General features: G+C 38.2%; 3 protein-coding genes across 3 annotated transcripts; 1 reads left to right on the top strand and 2 right to left on the bottom strand.

Moving 5' to 3' along the window:
* Positions 1 to 1,634: 1,634 nt before the first annotated feature.
* LOC101291778 lies at positions 1,635 to 2,625 on the bottom strand. The gene is made up of 2 exons (XM_004290315.1): positions 2,285 to 2,625; positions 1,635 to 2,196 (listed from the first exon to the last, which is right to left on the bottom strand). The coding sequence occupies exons 1-2, from the start codon at positions 2,535 to 2,537 to the stop codon at positions 1,934 to 1,936; spliced, it is 516 nt and encodes a 171-aa protein (XP_004290363.1). The 5' UTR covers positions 2,538 to 2,625; the 3' UTR covers positions 1,635 to 1,933.
* A 7,759-nt stretch (positions 2,626 to 10,384) lies between these two features.
* Positions 10,385 to 13,959, top strand: LOC101311651 (armadillo repeat-containing protein 6-like). Its single transcript, XM_004292404.1, has 8 exons — positions 10,385 to 10,538; positions 10,741 to 11,025; positions 11,126 to 11,409; positions 11,580 to 11,708; positions 12,487 to 12,609; positions 12,926 to 13,030; positions 13,205 to 13,383; positions 13,688 to 13,959. Exons 1-8 carry the CDS (start codon positions 10,385 to 10,387, stop codon positions 13,809 to 13,811), a joined length of 1,383 nt encoding a protein of 460 aa, XP_004292452.1. The 3' UTR covers positions 13,812 to 13,959.
* A 155-nt stretch (positions 13,960 to 14,114) lies between these two features.
* LOC101310180 (cysteine protease ATG4-like) lies at positions 14,115 to 15,790 on the bottom strand. Its single transcript, XM_004290291.1, has one exon. It carries the CDS (start codon positions 15,475 to 15,477, stop codon positions 14,242 to 14,244), a length of 1,236 nt encoding a protein of 411 aa, XP_004290339.1. The 5' UTR covers positions 15,478 to 15,790; the 3' UTR covers positions 14,115 to 14,241.
* Positions 15,791 to 17,268: the final 1,478 nt, after the last annotated feature.

Genomic DNA, 17,268 nt, shown 5'->3' on the forward strand with positions numbered 1-17,268 from the left:
ATATATTATAGGTAGATCAACGCCTGTGTATGGCTCCGCTACTGGAAAATCTATTACACGTAGCTAGAAAAATAGTAAGAAAATAGATAAACATAAAAAGAGGTAAATCACAATTGTATATAAACTGATCGAGAATTAAAAAGAGGCACTACCATGCCGAACAATATGTCCCATATTGTGGAAGGTTGCCTTCAACATTTATCACTATCAATAGGAAGTGAAAAAGGCATAGCATATATTGATAGTACGTAGAAACATCTATGAGAAACACCATATATCAAAATTACCATAACAACAAAAAATACATAATCATAAAACTGTACGTAGATGAACAAACTAAAAATACTTCAAAACTACTTTTCTTAGACTCTTATTATATCTCAGCTACTTGAACAATTACTCTCTTAATAGATTTTATCACCATACTGTGTTCAAATTAAGTGGGCTAAAAGAATCGCTATGCCTGCTTTGTGGAGGTGGACGCTTCGGAGCTGGTGGGCACTCAACTTGCTCTGGTTTAGGTAATCTGGATTCTTTGTCTTTTGGAGTTGTTGATTTCTTGTTGTTGGCATCCGTGACTCCATAAACTTGTGAACTATCTGAAGAACTCATCTTTGTTCTCAAAATATGATTGAGATTCTAAATCAAAACTTGTTAATTTGATGTGAGAATAACAAGACCAAGAACTCCTATATATAGAGCTGATTTTTTTTATTCCGAAGTACAGGAGGAATGTTAATACGATCAGGAAATCTTTTCCAAACATAACTGGAAAATTTTCTTAATCCCAAAAGTAAAAGGGAAAAGTTTTAACAGATGTAGTAGTCATCTATGGGAGGTCATTATACATAGAGTCTTATGAAGTTATAAATTCAGGACATACACACGTAGAACAAGAATACTCCATCAATATTGTAAGACCACTATTTCGATATTTTCTTCTTTTCTTCCATGAGCAAGTATTGTTGGTCCACTAGATTTTAGTATGGTGTTATAGTGAGGTTTAATCGAGTATTATGGCCAAAATTAAGTAATTTGTTGAGTAAGTAGTGAGGATTATCATAAGATGATGAGCAACTGGACATAAATTAAATCAAATGGGGATTATCTAATTTATTATGGTACATATATAGAGCTGATCGTACAAGAGTAATTTCTGTGCTAGAACTCCTTTTATTTAAATATGCATATACAATGAATCAATGATGTATCTATAGCTATAATATTTTAGGGTTTAGGGTTTAAGGTTTGGAAACTATTTCATCAAAAAAAAAAAAAAGGTTTGGAAACTATGATTCTAACCAAGAGCTAGACCATGCACCGATCGATGTAAGGATATAGTCCTTTAAAATAGAGAGATCACTGAAGAGACCACGCACCATCATCTTAAAGGGATCTACATACTGCCCTCCAAAACTGACTCATGTATGTTCGAGACTTCGAGGCTAGCTAGGGCGACTAAAAAGTAAGGATTTTTTACAGGCGTGTGTGGATGAGGCAATTCGCTAAGAAAATCCTAGGTGCTCAAGGGCGGTACGTTTTGCCTAATGCTTTCAAGTTATGCCAACCTCCATCAGTTGAGTTTGTGTGTTCTCTCAAGTGATGACATCTAACAAACTTTTCATACGATCGAATGAAGAAACATATATATTATACTGCATAATCTAAATTAAGAATACATGCTACGATAATTAATGTAGAAACATTGTTTTTAGTACGTACACATCTCTACAAAGAACTAATACAGGAAATGATCGAATATACCAAATAATGCGCGCCAAGTATATGTCAAAACTCTGCAAGTCTTGTTATTTGCTCAAAGGAAATTAATAAACCAAATACAAAAGAAAAGAAAACGCTTCCATTGTGGCCAGAAACAAGTATATATCTGCTTTAATTTCTGTACTAGCGAGACTGCGAAGATCTCAAACTCTCAGTAATGCCAACCGCGAAGCTTTGGGAAGACGAAGAACCTCATCATTCCGTCTTTACAATGAACACCACCATGCTCGCCACAAGCGAAGTAGTATGGCTGCCAGCTCTTGAGCACAAACTCAAAGCCATTTCCGCCTCCTTGTGTTGGACTTCCCACCATCTTGGCCTGGCTTAAGTCGCAGTGTATGAAGCTCCACAGGTTTGGTAGCAAGTACACGCTGTGAGGACCTGTCGAGTTGGTTGGTGGATCATACTTGAAAACTGCAAGCACCCAAATTAAGCACCGTCATGAATAATACTTGTAAATCTTCAAAGCATTGATAGTAATGAAGTAGCTAGTCAAACTCACCTAGAGTGTCCTTGACGTAAAATGAGGCATTTTTCAGAGACCAATCTGCATAGTTAAAACCGTAATGCCAGTTTTCCGAGCCACCAACGACGATCTTTTTGGGTCCTTCTGTCTTGTTGAGGTGATATGGACCATGGTTGAAACCCCAGCCAGTGTAGTTCCGCTGCTGCCAATCCTTGTTGGCTGCGCTAGATGCCACCATTGAAGCAATTAGCAGCATTGCAAAAAGTGCTTGTGCAAACTTGGAACCCATATTAATTTCTCTATGAAATGCAACACTTGTTGGAAGAAGAGAGAGCGAAACAAGTGAGGAAGGTAGAAAGCTAATACTTGGAATAAGATGGTGAATTTAGATGTTGGCAATGCATGGTTCTTATAGATGTAAGATTGGTAGGAAGCTGAGAGAGTTAAGTGCAGAAGTACCAAATATATGTTGACAAACCCTTTCTAAGTTGGTGGTTCAGTGGCTGGTAATAAGAAAAAGAAGATCATGATATTTGTCAACATTTGTCGAAATGCTCGATCGGTAGTGAATTAATATTAATCGAATTGCTCAGTAGTAAGCTAATAATCGAAATGCTCTTAATCAGGTCTGCTCCTAATTAGGTCAAAACAAGACCTAACATATGTATAGTGAAGGTAGCTTCTCCATCAGCCGAAAAGAGGGTCAACCAAATGCATGGGTAGTCTTATGGTATTTGGAAGTCAAATACTACTAGAAAATCTGCGTTGTGATTTTTAACCTAACTTGAAATGGGGGAAAACGAGTATGACATGGTGATGACATTGGCTTATAAGAAACCTTCGCAAAATTGGTAGGGTTTTCCACCTCCCATTATATGCAAGCTAGCTTGACCAAACTCTCAGCAATCACATATGCTTTATGTTTTACCAAACTAAAGTAAAATCAAAATGGCCAAGCAGGAAAAAAAGAAAAAAAAGAGGACAAAGCTTTCTCTCGGCCAGATCCTACGAGAGTTTTGTTTAGTTTGCTTGTTCGATAGAGCTTTTTGGGTGTCTGCATTTCTCCTCACTCAGTTGTAGGAGGATTAAGCCGGGTCGGATCCACGTTGTTGGTTTTAGATGACCAAAAGGGAATCTCGGTTTGATGGTGGGTTGGAGGAGATCAAAGATCCTTTCAGCTTGATCGTAAGATTAATTGGTTTGTCAATCTGGTATCAAATTGATACGGGAACCGTGAACACAGTAGTAACAGGTCTTGTCAGGCGTCGAATGTCATATGAGATAGGCGATAATCTATTAACAATTACGTTGGAATCTACCGATAACATCCTTGAATCCATAAGATTAGGGTTTCTCGAATCCATGAGAACGTACTTCTGGAATCCACAAGGAAAATTGTGAAAACTCAATGTTTATTAATAAGAACGATTGATCCATGATAATAATAAAAAAAAAAACATGGTGGAGTTTATATATAGACATCCATACCTAACGCAATCACAATGATAATCTAATAATGAATAGTAAGAATCCAAATTAAAAGGAATAACAAATAACCATTCAAAGGAAACAAATAATCTTAAATAAAATAATCCTTATAAAAAAAAATTAGCCTAAAAACATTATATCGCAAATTGGATAATTAAAACGACATCTCTTTATAATTACATAAATTAGCATTTATGATGCCCTAATTCGATCTCGCCCAGATTCTAACAACAATAGTACTTAATCGTTTTAACAAGCTAGCAACAAATAAAAAACATAAAAAACCAATCGTGAGATCCTCATAGCCAATGTCAAGATAAACTATTTTTTCCGCACTACACAGTATGTGGTGACATGTGTGGGCAGTGGTAGTGAGCACAGGCAAGCTAGCAGGTGAACTACATCCCACATCGCCTGAGGACATGTTTTTGTGCTTATATCTGCAGACTCGCCTCCTTACAGTGACACATATTTTGGGGTAAAACCTCAAATTCAAACAAAATTACGATAAGAGGAGGGCTCAAAGAGAATAATATCTGTTACGTGGACTAGGCTATGATAGATGGTATCAGAGCATGTTTCTGGCTGAACTGTGCCGGTCCCTTAAGAGGTGAACTGTGGTGACCTGTGTGGGTGGGTGCTAGTGAGCACCAGCAAGCTAGAATGTGCACTACATCCTACACCATCTTGGGGAGACATGTGCTTAAATGTGCAGATTCACTTTCTTGCAATAAGACGTGCTTTTGGGATGAAAGCTCAAGAACAAAATCGTCAGAGCAAAATCATGATGTTTGGTGGGCCCAGAGCGAACAATATTTTGTTTATGTGATTGGGCTGTGACAGGCGGTATCAAAGCATGTCCATAGCAGGATATGTGCCGATAAGGGCTTTGTTCCCCTACTTTGAGAAAGGAGGGGGGGGTGTATGGGTGCTATTGAGCACTAACAAAATAGACGATCACTATTAGTCCATATTGAGCACTAACATGGACTTTAGCCGACGAAAAAATAATTTGTCGGCTAATTTAAATTTTCGTCGGCTTTGGTCAACTTTAGACGACAAAATTAAAATTTCGTCGTCTGGATAATTTTTTTCGTCGGCTATAGTCTGTGAACTTTAGCCGACGAAATTTTTAAAAGTTTAGCCGACGAAAAATATAATTTCGTCGGCTAAAGTGCTTTATATTTGACAACAACTCATCTGGGAAAAAAAAACTATACGTAGAACCTTCAAACGCAAAAAAGTCGTGAAATAAGATATGATCAAAATGGTGAAATACGTCTACGGTTAAAAAATCACAGTATTCCGGTAAAGTCTCGGTGCTGATAGTTGCGGTCAATGCAATTTACCCTTATTATTCACTATGCTGCAGATTTGGCGTTTGGTGTTTGATTGACTATTGTGATACCTTTTCAAAAGCGTACCGGCCCTATGAGTCAAACTCATTACTAAGCCATGACCTATAGGCCTTTTTGGCCATCCGAGTCCATTTAGGGCTTCAAAATGCAGTTTTCTTATTTCCGATTAGAGTTGACCGTTTCGATCGAGCCCTTAACGTTGTCGAATCCAGTTGAATTTTTTACCATAGACATCTTTCGTCATAATGATCATATCTGACGGTCGAATTTTGGTTTGTGAATTTTAGTCATCGGAATCACAACGTGTCTACTATTTACCGTTATTATTCCCTATGGGGAGCCCTATCGTCGGATTGTAAATGTCTCAAAATTTTTATATGGGCAGTTGCGTCTCATCTACGTGAGAGTTTTTCATGCGGAAGGTTTGACCAAACTACGTAATATAGAGGGAGATATGAGCGTTTTCGTGTGATAAGTGACGATGGATTAGGGTTGACCGTTTTGATCGAGCCCTTAACGTTGTCGGATCCAGTTGAATTTTTTACCATAGACATCTTTCGTCATAATGATCATATCTGACGGTCGAATTTTGGTTTGTAAATTTTAGTCATCGGAATCACAACATGTCTACTAATGTTGTATAACTTGTTTAATTAGTAGGTTATACAACTTTGTGAACCAACTCTACATAGGAAGCAAAATTATCAAAAATCTTGTGAAATAAGATGTGTTCAGAATGGTGAAATACGGCTATGGTTTAAAAATCACGTAAATCGGGTAACGTCTTGGTGCCGATAATAGCGGTCAACCCTATTTACAGTTATTATTCCCTATGGGGAGCCCTATCGTCGGAAGGTAAATGTCTCAAAATTTTCAAAGGACTTTAGCCGATGAAAATATATGAAAAGTCGTCGGCTAAAGTTGAAAAATTTTCAAAATTTTCAACCAAAATTTTCAAAAGAGTTTAGCCGACGAAAATAAAGAATTTCGTCGGGTAAAGTTCTTTATATAGGAGTTTTACCGGAGGTGGATGGTAAGAAGTCAGAAAATCAGAAAAAGTTTCGGATTTTCTTCTCGGCCTAGCTCCGCCGTCAAGCAACCGGAGACCTTCACACTTGTTCCAAAAGCTTCGCCGTCGTCTCTACTTCATTCACTACGCCAAAAATGAGCTTTTACGGCCCGCAATGCACGCCGTAAAAGCCTTTTTATGGCGTACAAAAATAGGCAGTAAAAGCTCAGGCCGTAAAAGACTAATATCTTTTACGGCGTGCAAAAATACGTCATAAAAAAACAATTAACACGCCGTAAAAGTAATTTCATAAATGTCATTTAGGTCATTTACGACCCTCTTTTAAGACGCACACCGCAGGCTGTAAATAAGGTATGTTCAAATAAAAAAAAAATTTCTTCTTACTCAAATGTCATACTCAAATTACCATTAATATAACTAATGTCATTTACAAAGTAACAATTTAGAATGTATTAATATAACTCATTACATCAAGCTAGTAAGCAAAGCCTAACAGAACTTAAAGCACATTGAAGTTAATTACCTATGCTACAACAGACACTGAATTAGGTTCCTTTCAATATGCTTCTCCAAAGAGGTCTCCCTTGAAGAGCCTGTGGTCGATCACTGCTCCCACTTGTTCTTTGTAACCGCAACCTGGCATACATAAATTACTAGAGCCTAAACATTCTAGCGTACATCATCAAACGCTAAAGCACTTGGAGTTTAGATACAAAACTAAGGTCGTGCAGTTTCTAACATAAATTACTACTAGTCTGTTTCACTTGACAAATCAGAGGATTACAGAGCAATTCAAACTCCCAAAGGCTTATCATTATTATAAACTTCACACCAAATTACTACTAAAACAAGAGATTACGTCATTATAGTAGTATTTTGTTGCTTTAGAATTCTAAAACAGCCTTGCGCTTGCATTCATTCTGCATCTGATATGCCACCTTCAGAAAATCCAGATTAGATTCCATACAGCTATTCAATACACAAGTCAATTCATCACAAACAAACAAACAAAAAATTGAAAACAAACCCTAGAAATTTCCACAAACAAAACGCATAGAAACACTTAGAGATTCGTCAAAACACACAGAGAAACACTTAGAGATAGAGATTCTCACTTGGCGACCATTCTGGCGATGAAGTCGTCGTATTTGATCTTGCCATCTTTGCCCACATCAACCTCGCGACAAGGTGGCGATGTAGGGGTCCTCAGCCGAGAACCCAAACTTTGCCTTCCTCCCCAACCACCATTGTTGCTTCCAAAGGCGTCACCAAAACGCTTTTGGGCTCCACCTCAACTCGACGAGGTTGCCGGAAGCTCAAGAACACTATCACCGGAAAACTTCGACGGGAACCCATAAATTTGCAGAAAAATAGAGAAATAGGATTAGGGCTCTAATCTGGAAATTGAAGCTCCAGGAAGTGTGAAAACGAGAGGGAAGTGATGGGTTTACCTTCACGAAGCACGGGCTCGCTGGAGAGAAAGAAATTCGGCCAGAAATCAGATTTGGGGGTTAGGGTTTGGACTTCAATCTGAAAAATCTATGGTTCTAAGTCGAATTGGTGGGTAGGGGAAGGTGGAGAAGAGGAAGATGAACATTTTGGTAGTGGTCTTGCGGCATGCGGCAGCCGGAATAGGCTACGCCACGCCGGAGATGGCGGAGGCAGGCGGAGAGGGACAGAGAGAGGTCTAGGCTTGGGTCAACACGAAATTTGGGTTTTGACCAAAATCAACCTGTCTCTTCCCTTTTATACCTGAGTCGACGGTTAAAACTCTAATACGGCGTGCAACTATTGCACGCAGTAAATACTTTATATTTATTAACGGCGCACAATGAAGGAATGCTGTAAATACCTCTTCATTTACGGCGTGCTTTTATTGCAAGCTGTAAATAACTCGAGACACAATCTCATTTACGACGCACTTACAAAGCACGCCGTAAATAACTTTACATAACATTATATTTACGGCATGCTATAAATGCACGCCGTAAATGACCCATTTTTACGGCACGCATCGATGCACGCCGTAAATTTTTGGCAGTAAAAGCCCTGAATTCTTGTAGTGATTGCTGGACAGGTGGTGCATCTAGTAGCGCTGCCGTGAGGGATAAATCGACCTCCAAAACTCCGCCGGTTCAGATTCGGTGTTGATCGAATTTCTCCTTCCACATGTCACCATTTGATGAGTTCTATATATGGATAAGTTGAGTTTGATTGGTACTACATTCCCCTATAATTTGGTAGCTCGATTCGGTGTGTGTGAGGAGAATCGAAGATTTGAAGTTTTTATGGTTTAAAATTGGGGATTTTTATATTTTGATTCAATTGACCTATTTAGGCTTAGAATTAGGCTTCGACTTCTTCTAGAAAGTTGTTTGAAATGTTGAGAGGAAGATTCTATCAAATTTTGGTGGTGATTGGAGGTGGCTGAAAGTTTCTGCAGTTTTTTTTTTCAAAAACCAGCAACTTTAGCCGATGATATTTAAATAATTATATTTGTCGGCTATAGTATTTTTTTAATTTTTTTTATTAGGTTTAGCCGACGAAATATGGCATATTTCGTCGGATATAGTTATTTTTTTTTATAAGGTTTAGCCGACGAAACAGACTATGTTTCGTCGGCTATAGTTTTTTTTATTTTTTTTTATTAAGGTTTAGCCGACGAAACAGACTATATTTCGTCGGCTATAGTTATTTTTTTAATTTTTTTTATAAGGTTTAGCCGACGAATATCTTAATTGTTTCGTCGGCTAAAGTCTGAGAAAAAAACCGAGACATGTTTTTCGTCGGCTAAACTGTGGGATTATAGCCGACGACGTCTTCTTTTTTCGTCGGCTAAAGTCATCGCCGAGCCATCGTCGGCTAAGATCTTAGCTGACGAATTAAGCTAACAGGTTTCGTCGGCTAAAGTGTTTGTCCTGGTAGTGGATGTAGTACTTCGCACATTACCTAGGGGAGACATGTTGATATGCTTAATTATATATGCAAACACATCTTTATAGTGAGACGCTTTTTCGAGTGTAAATTCATAACTAAAACCGTGACATCATGTGGACTTATAACAAACAAATATCACGCAATGTGGACTAACTGTGTCATTGTATCCCAAAATTACTTGATCACTTGTAATGGGTCCACATTCTATATACTATAGCATTAGGCAACTAACACTGTTCATTTCTCTGGTGAAATAATAGTGCTGCCCCTTAATGTAATTTATTTACGAATCTACCATTATACTGATGAAAAAGACTATGTTACCCCTTAATACAAATTTATTTACAAATGTACCATTGTTCTGATCAAAAAGACGTTTGTCTCCTTCAAAATTTTGTTACTTTTTTCATGTCATTTTTCATTTTTTACTTGGTGGTGAGCATGGGGTCAGAGGTGTCCATGGTGGGTTTTGGCAAGGGGAAGGCCATGGTATGGTGGTGGAATTAAAAAGGGATTGTAGAGGCTATGGGGTTGATGGTGGATTTTGTAGGCATAAAGGCCATGTTGGTGGTGGATTTAGGGAAGATGGATGTGTTTGTAAAAAAATAAAGAAAGGCGGGGCAATCGGTGTTGGATTTAGAAAAAATGGTGGCATGGGAAGCGTGAGATGAGGATTAAATATTGTTCATCATCAAGAAATTATTACACGCAGCAACACGTGGGTGATATCTCGTTTTTAACAAAGGAACACAACAAGAACAAAGTAATATCCACTGTACAACAATAACACCACAACCAAGACTGAGTTTAAGACCCAAATCTCTCGATTATGCTTTAAAGGTCTCAAGACATGCTTTGTCTTGAGGTGTCTTGAGGTCTTTAAACATGTCTTGAGATCTTTAGGCGACTAGTATTACCGTTACATGAGAATTAAATAAATGTAGTTAAATATCATTTGTAGTAGGTTAATTTATGCTCACTTGTAACGAGGGTTACCTATCTTTTGTAAAACTTGTCACCACTAATCGGGACTCAAGTGGACAAATCCAAATGACGTTTGAGTGTTCGGACCGAAGATAATCAAAGCAATTACAGAATGCTGCTTATAAATTGAGGAAAAAAAAAAACAAAAAAAACAGAGTTGGACAGATGTAATTGGTTGTGATGAAAGTCTTATGACAGACAGGTCACAAAACTAACATCTCTCAAATCTACACTCATTTTTCAAATCTCGGCCCGCTCTGCCTTCCTCTGCCACACTCCCCCACTCTCCACCATCTTCTTACAACCTGCGTACGATCGGACGGTGCTAGCGATACAGCGATGGGCCCACCGCCGAAGACCGCCGGCCGAACGATTTCGCAGCAGGCCTTCGACGAGGTCGTCAAGGAGAACATCGACGATCTCGGAATGGACCCCGCCGAGGCCCTCCAAGACGCCATCGAAACCCTAACTCTTCAGGCCGTCGATCTCTCTGGTCTGCTCCTCTTTCCCTATTCCCCCAATTCGATTTGATCTTGTTTCCCGCTTAAATTTTAGAAACACGTTGCCAATTACTTAGAACTGATCTGGTAGTAACAATAACAGCTCCGGCATAGTAATTTTGGAAAGTAAATGTAACTTTTTAACTACTGATTTCATTTGCATTAGGTAAATTTGTGGTGGTTGTGTTTATACAGGGATTGTCACTTGTGTGCCAGGAGAGGGTGGTGTGAACCCTGTGATTCAGTGTTTGGATAGACTGAAGGAGTTGAATTCTGTTGATAACAGTCAAAATGGTGACGAGATAGTTAAGTTACTTGATGAACTTACAGAGCTCTGTAACTCTGAAGGTTCTGGAAACTCTGCAATAGCCTCTAGAAACGGAGCGGTAGAATTGGTTTGTTTGATATGTTCTAAGCTTTCGACCGGGTGCCAGGGCGCTCTTGTTTCAGCTTTGAAGGCCATGGCTTTATTACTTGATGGTATGATGGGTACCTTAGCTTGATTGTATAGTTTCTTGTGAAGTTATCTTTAGGCATTGTGTTTGTTGTTTGTGACTTCTGCAGTTTTGTTGGTTTTTAGATTTGCAAAGTAGAGAGGCATTTAGAGCAAGTGGCGGACCAAAGCTTGTGGTGGGTATTATAACCGATGGATTTGAGAATATAGACTTATTGAGCAGTGGCTTTTCTGTCATTGCTGCTGCTGCAACGGGTAATGAGGTTATAAAAGAGTCTTTTATGGAGTTGAAGACTGATGAGCTTATTCTGCGAGTACTTAGTGTAAAAAGTGAAGGCAGCGTTGATAGTTTATATGATGCCATACGGATTCTTTTAACACCTGATGACACTCGTGTTTTGGCTTCCCAAGTAAGTCAAGAATTCTTGCATATGCCCATCTCTTATCTAAGATAAAAAGTGTACATGAAGTAATCAATAATTCAAACATGAGTACCTAACAACTATGCGGGTAACTTTTTAACTTCATGTTTAAATGCTTATATGTTACAAATATTCATATTATGAACTCAAACTTTCAGGTTTATGGTTATGCACGGAAATTTGCCAAAATAGGAATTGCAGGAGCTCTGGTTGACTCCATACGTATGGGGCTAAGCTCACCTAGTCTTGTTTCAGGCAGCATTGCTTTGAAAGCTGTTGCTGTTAATGTAAGAACTCTGTACTCTGTTCAAATGTCATCTGATGTGTATGTTTTAGCAAAACTCATGGGGCATTTATATATTCAACAACATCTTTAGACAACACTATTCAAGTTATTTTCTGTATATGTTGATTTGTGTTCTTGCTCATATGGTCACTATCCTGTTACAAAAGATTTCCAAGTAGCCTATGTTCTTAGTATTATTGATGCTGATCCTACCTTTTGATATCTAGTAACAAGCGTCCATCATGATTTGTATTCTGAGATCCGCAATTTTCTCTGGTATTGTCTTATGAAGTCAGTACTATGTTATACAGATACGTATAAGTTGGGAAAATGGCTTTTAATGAGCATGATTTACGTGACTCTATTCTTCCAAGGAGTATCTACTCTAAGTGGCATGCCATAACTCAGATTAGAGTAGGCCAGTATATTATGGGTCTCAATCGTTTAACTAATACATCTTGCCAACACTTCTTCTGAACTTTGTTAACTGAATAACTTGGTCTAACTTCTGTCCACAAAATTATGTCATAATAAGTCATGTAAATAGAAATGTTTTATTATGATTACTATTCTTGTTCTGCAAGTAAGTCTCAATGTGATAACATTTTGACGAATAATGGTGGGGTGGAATTATAGCAGTATGGTCTAACTCTTAACAAAGACTTTCATTCAATGGTTCCAACTTAGGTTTCTAATCCTATTAATTACAAATTTGGTTATATTGTACACCAAATATTATCTTTTCTGGATTTTTACAGTTGGACTTTCTTTTTTCACAGGATGAAATATGTACAACCATTTCTGAAAATGGTGGTATTGATGCAGTTCTTGTTTGTATTGATGATAGTAGTGAACAAGGCAATAAAACTGTTGCTAAAGTTTGTTGTTCATTGCTTTCCAAGGTATAAGCTGTATCATATCCTTATTACATATTGTTTTGTATAAATCTATAAGACACCATGAAATTTATGTGCTATAGAATTTCAAACTTTATTGCTTATGTATAATATGAAAAAAAATAATTGAAATCCAACAGCTCTTACCTACATTCTTTAGTAGTCATTTATTTCTTTAACTCCTTGAGTTCAAGGTAAAAAATAAAAGTGATTAATCCAAAAAAAACCTGTTTAGAAAGATTTAAGGTTTAGGATTCTTGGACTCTAGGATTTTCTATTGATAGAAAATATGTAGCACCTCTTATGTATTATCATATTTTAGTTGGCAGGAAGTGACATCAATAAGAAAGCCATTGTTGAGAAGGGTGTGGATAGGCTGATCAAACTCTCTGGTAGATTTTCGGATGATCCTTCAGTCCTGCAAGAGGTAAAGTACAATTCTGCACGATAAATGTTAATGACTAATTTTGGCAATGCAACATCATTTTTCCCATTTATGTGATCAGATTCTTGCAAAACCTGCTGTAACAGTTTCTTGAACTATTAGCTGTCTAATTCCATATTTCTTGTCAAGTAACTGGACTTTTCCATCATGTTACAGATTATGTCTCTCATTTCAGTACTTTCTTTAAGATCTCCTGAAAATGCGGCCCGCGCAATTGAAGCTGGGGCTGGAGAACTTGCAATCCAAGCTATGCAAAATTTTCCTGCGGCACAGCTACTGCAAAGAAATTGCTGTCTAATGATCCGAAATCTTGTTGTAAGAAACTCAGAAAACAGGTAAAGTCAGTTTGCTACAAAATTTCATCCCCTTGCCCAAAAAAACATAATTAAAGCAAAACTTGCATAACTTCCAAATGGTTGTGCCTCCTTTCATCTTCCTGTGGTCTCAACATGGCTTCTTTCTATCTCACCTCTACAGCTCAATCATTTTTCCCTTGGTTTATGCATTATATGAAGCACTTTCCGCCTTGTCTTTCTTTGTGGTTCCCATTATGTTTAGCACATCCTCAGTTGATTTGCCTTTTTGCAAGATTGAGCTAAGCTATAGTGAGAACTAACTTCAACTCTTTTCCTTGGGCAGAACAATTTTGCTCAATAGCGGTGTTGAAAAATGCATAAGGAAGGCCAAGCAAACTCATCCAAGCTGTAAGGAAGCTGCTACAGACGCCTTGAGAGATTTGGGACTTGATGATTACAACTTGTAATTATCAAAAAGCCTATACTCTATTTCCTGTCCAACCATCCCCAGTTAATTTTCCTTGTTTGGTTTCATTTTGCCTGAGGTCTGTTATGTTATGGTTGATTTTGAATTTCCAACAGTTGGGGGATCTTAGTATTTTTGAAATTATATTTCCTTTGAGGTCTGTTTGGAAAAGTTATTGACCATGCCAAAGCCAACGTTTAAAACTAAAATATCTTCTTATAGCATTAAATGGAAATAGACAACTGCTAATGTTTAGTACCTGTTTGGTGCTTTCAGTGCTGCAAATAGTCAAATAAAAAGATTGTACATTCAAATAACTAAAGGGATTCATTGCAATGGGCAAGAAATAGACAATTTAGAAGATTATAGAACACCTTCCTAATGCTTCCTAACTAATATACAAGGTTGCCAGACCCCATATTCATTTGAATTCAAAGGAGTTGCCAATCATCTTCTTCATGTGCGCTTCCATCTGCATCGACATCTTCATTGTTTTGATCTCCAGCATTATCACCCAAACCCTCACCACTCTGGCTAGGTGGCCTGGACACATTTTGTGTCTCAGCTGTCACAGTAAACAGTGGAGCACCATTTGATTCATCTGCCAGTTTCGAAGCTCGTAGACAAAAATCATCAAAATCATCTTTGTCACGGCAATAGAATCCAATCGCCAAGGATGGATCAATCGTATCTAAAGGAATGTGGCGTATAACATTGCAGTGGTAAGATGCAGTAGCATCACTATCAACTACCTCTGAATCATTCCTACTCAAATCGATTACAGGCTGAACTTGATGCGGATCAAGGTAAATAGCATTTTCATCTTGCACTCCAATAATGTAAGTGGATACACCAGGTTTGCCACCCATGATGCCAACACTTTGAGGAAAGGTAAATGTAGCTCGCAAGGATGGAATGTACCTGGGATTGAGTTCTTCGAGTCCAAGAACCAAAGGAACCAGCAAAAGAATCGGGGTCCAATCAACTCGACCTCTCGAGAACTCCAAACAATGTCTAGATGCATCTTCAATACACACAACCGGAGCACCGCCTCTCTCCCCATTTTCGTCTCCAGAAACAATGTAAACAGCCATTGGCAGTGGCTGATCATCAAGCTCCCGAGCCGCTTCTGCCGCCCCCTCAGCCTCCCTCTGCTTGCACACAAGAGTCTCCCAAGACCGGCACATGGCATAAGGGCCAACCCACGACCCTGCAGCAAGGTTATAACCCTTGCCCGCCTGAATCAAGTTATGAATTGAGAACACCGCAGCTTCGGAATCACCAAACAGCCGCAGGATCTTAACATACTCTTGTTCCAATCCGCAAGACTTGTCCACAGGCCGCCTCCAAGATCTTCCCAGCCTGTGGAAAAGCAATGCCTGCGCCACAAGCATCTGGCTGCTCCGAATCATACACCCCCAATTCACATCACTCGTAAACTTGGAATCTCCACCCTCTATCAAATCGAATCCTCTCCTATACGTCATCAAGATCCTCGACGAGAAATCCTGCTCGAACGCCAAAGGAGACGACTCGGACTCGTCGAAATTGTAGCACACACCGAGAAGCCAAACATCACTGGATGAGGAGATGGGAGCTGCACGGCTGGACCCAACTACACGCTCGTGGATTCGGCGCATCACAGCTGCAGTCCAAGACCCATCCATCGTGAATCGGCGGATTCGGTCTTTCCAGAACTTGGCTCCTCGGTTGAGTCCCAGTTTGACCTGAGGGGCTAGATCCGGAACCGGAAGAGGAACAGGAACAAGACAGGAGAAGGAGCTGTAACCGGAGATCGAACAGATTGGGGACAAAACAGGACCATGTGAGAAGAAGCCCCAAACTGTGAAACCCTAGAGAGAGAAAGAGAAAGAGAAGGGAAAGCGTGTGGTGGACTCAACTGAAACTAAACTGGTAACGTAGAGAAAATCTCCGCCCCGAATTGAGATAACTCCAAATATTCAGCAGGAAACTTGAACCGGGTTATACGTCTCTCTCTGGTCCAAAACAATCCTCAATATTTTCCAAAAGATTTAAAAAGAAAAATCATTGGTTTAAAATAAAAAAATAAAAAATTCCCTGTGTCACCCTGGTGCCACCTACCTCCGGTGTCCGGTGACGATGCAACCTCTACTGTAATGTGGAGACAATTTGGTGACATCTCATGGAATGATTGGTATAGGACTTTGTATTATATATGATTTTAGAAATATATGTGATTGAAGAATAAAATGCTAATATGATATATCTCTACTGAAGTAGATAGCAATTCTAAAAGAAAAGTTGATAATAGCTGAAGGGTCAAATCAAGGAGTAAAAAATTGATAATTTCCGTAATATTTCATTGAAATTTTTGTTTTTCTCACCTAATGATATATCTTTACCCTCTTAAGCATTTGTTGTCCGAAACTCTCAATATATCTCGATGTTTTCTGATATCTCACAATACACTGACAGCTCTACACAGAGAGACGATAAAGATAATGAAAATTTTGTACCTCATAGGTTTTTTACGTAGTTTTAAAGTACTCATGTAATTCTATGTGAAATGTATCATATATATATAAGACGTGATGACCTAGTCTCCAGACAATACACTGACAATACACTGTGATGACCTACACAGTACACTGACAATATTTTCTGATATCTCACAATACACTGACAGCTCTACACAGAGAGACGATAAAGATAATGAAAATTTTGTACCTCATAGGTTTTTTACGTAGTTTTAAAGTACTCATATAATTCTATGTGAAATGTATCATATATATATAAGACGTGATGACCTAGTCTCCCTTTGGGATTCTAGCCATAAAAAAAAATATTTAAAGTAAACTTTTAAGAATTATTAACGGTTCAACACTAACTTTTTCATCTTAACTTACTACAACTCCTTATAGATCAATGTTTATTCAAGGTTTTCATTTCAAATATAGTACATAATATAGAAAACAAACATCTCTTAAAGTTTGGTTTAACATTTCCTTGTTTTTTTTCAAATTTCCGTCAATTTTATAATTTTTTTATTGCAATCGATATTTCCTCAAAATTTCCATCAAAATTTTCATATTTTAAAAGGTCAAAATTTCCATAATCACCGAAATTTTCTTTCTTGGGTCGAATGTTGTTCATAATTTTCTCTTTTCAAATTATAAAAGTACATTTAGAAGCTTTATTCGTTATTATTCAACTAAATTACATAATGATATCTCTAAGAGGTATTGGTTAATGAGTAACAAAACACAACATTTTAGGATGTTATGAAACACACCGAACAACGAGTCAAGACTACCGAGGAGAAGTCAAAAGGGCACAAGTAGTGGGATGAATCTTAGCGACATATCCTAAAATTAAGAAGCTAACGACTCCGTTCTCAAAAGGGAGGAAAGCTCCGTTGGGGAGAAGAATCGTTAAGAGGAGGGTGTGAATGATCAGGATCATGAAGCGGTGTCACA

This window comes from Fragaria vesca, linkage group LG2, assembly GCF_000184155.1.
Source record: "Fragaria vesca subsp. vesca linkage group LG2, FraVesHawaii_1.0, whole genome shotgun sequence".
Lineage (NCBI taxonomy): Eukaryota > Viridiplantae > Streptophyta > Magnoliopsida > Rosales > Rosaceae > Fragaria > Fragaria vesca.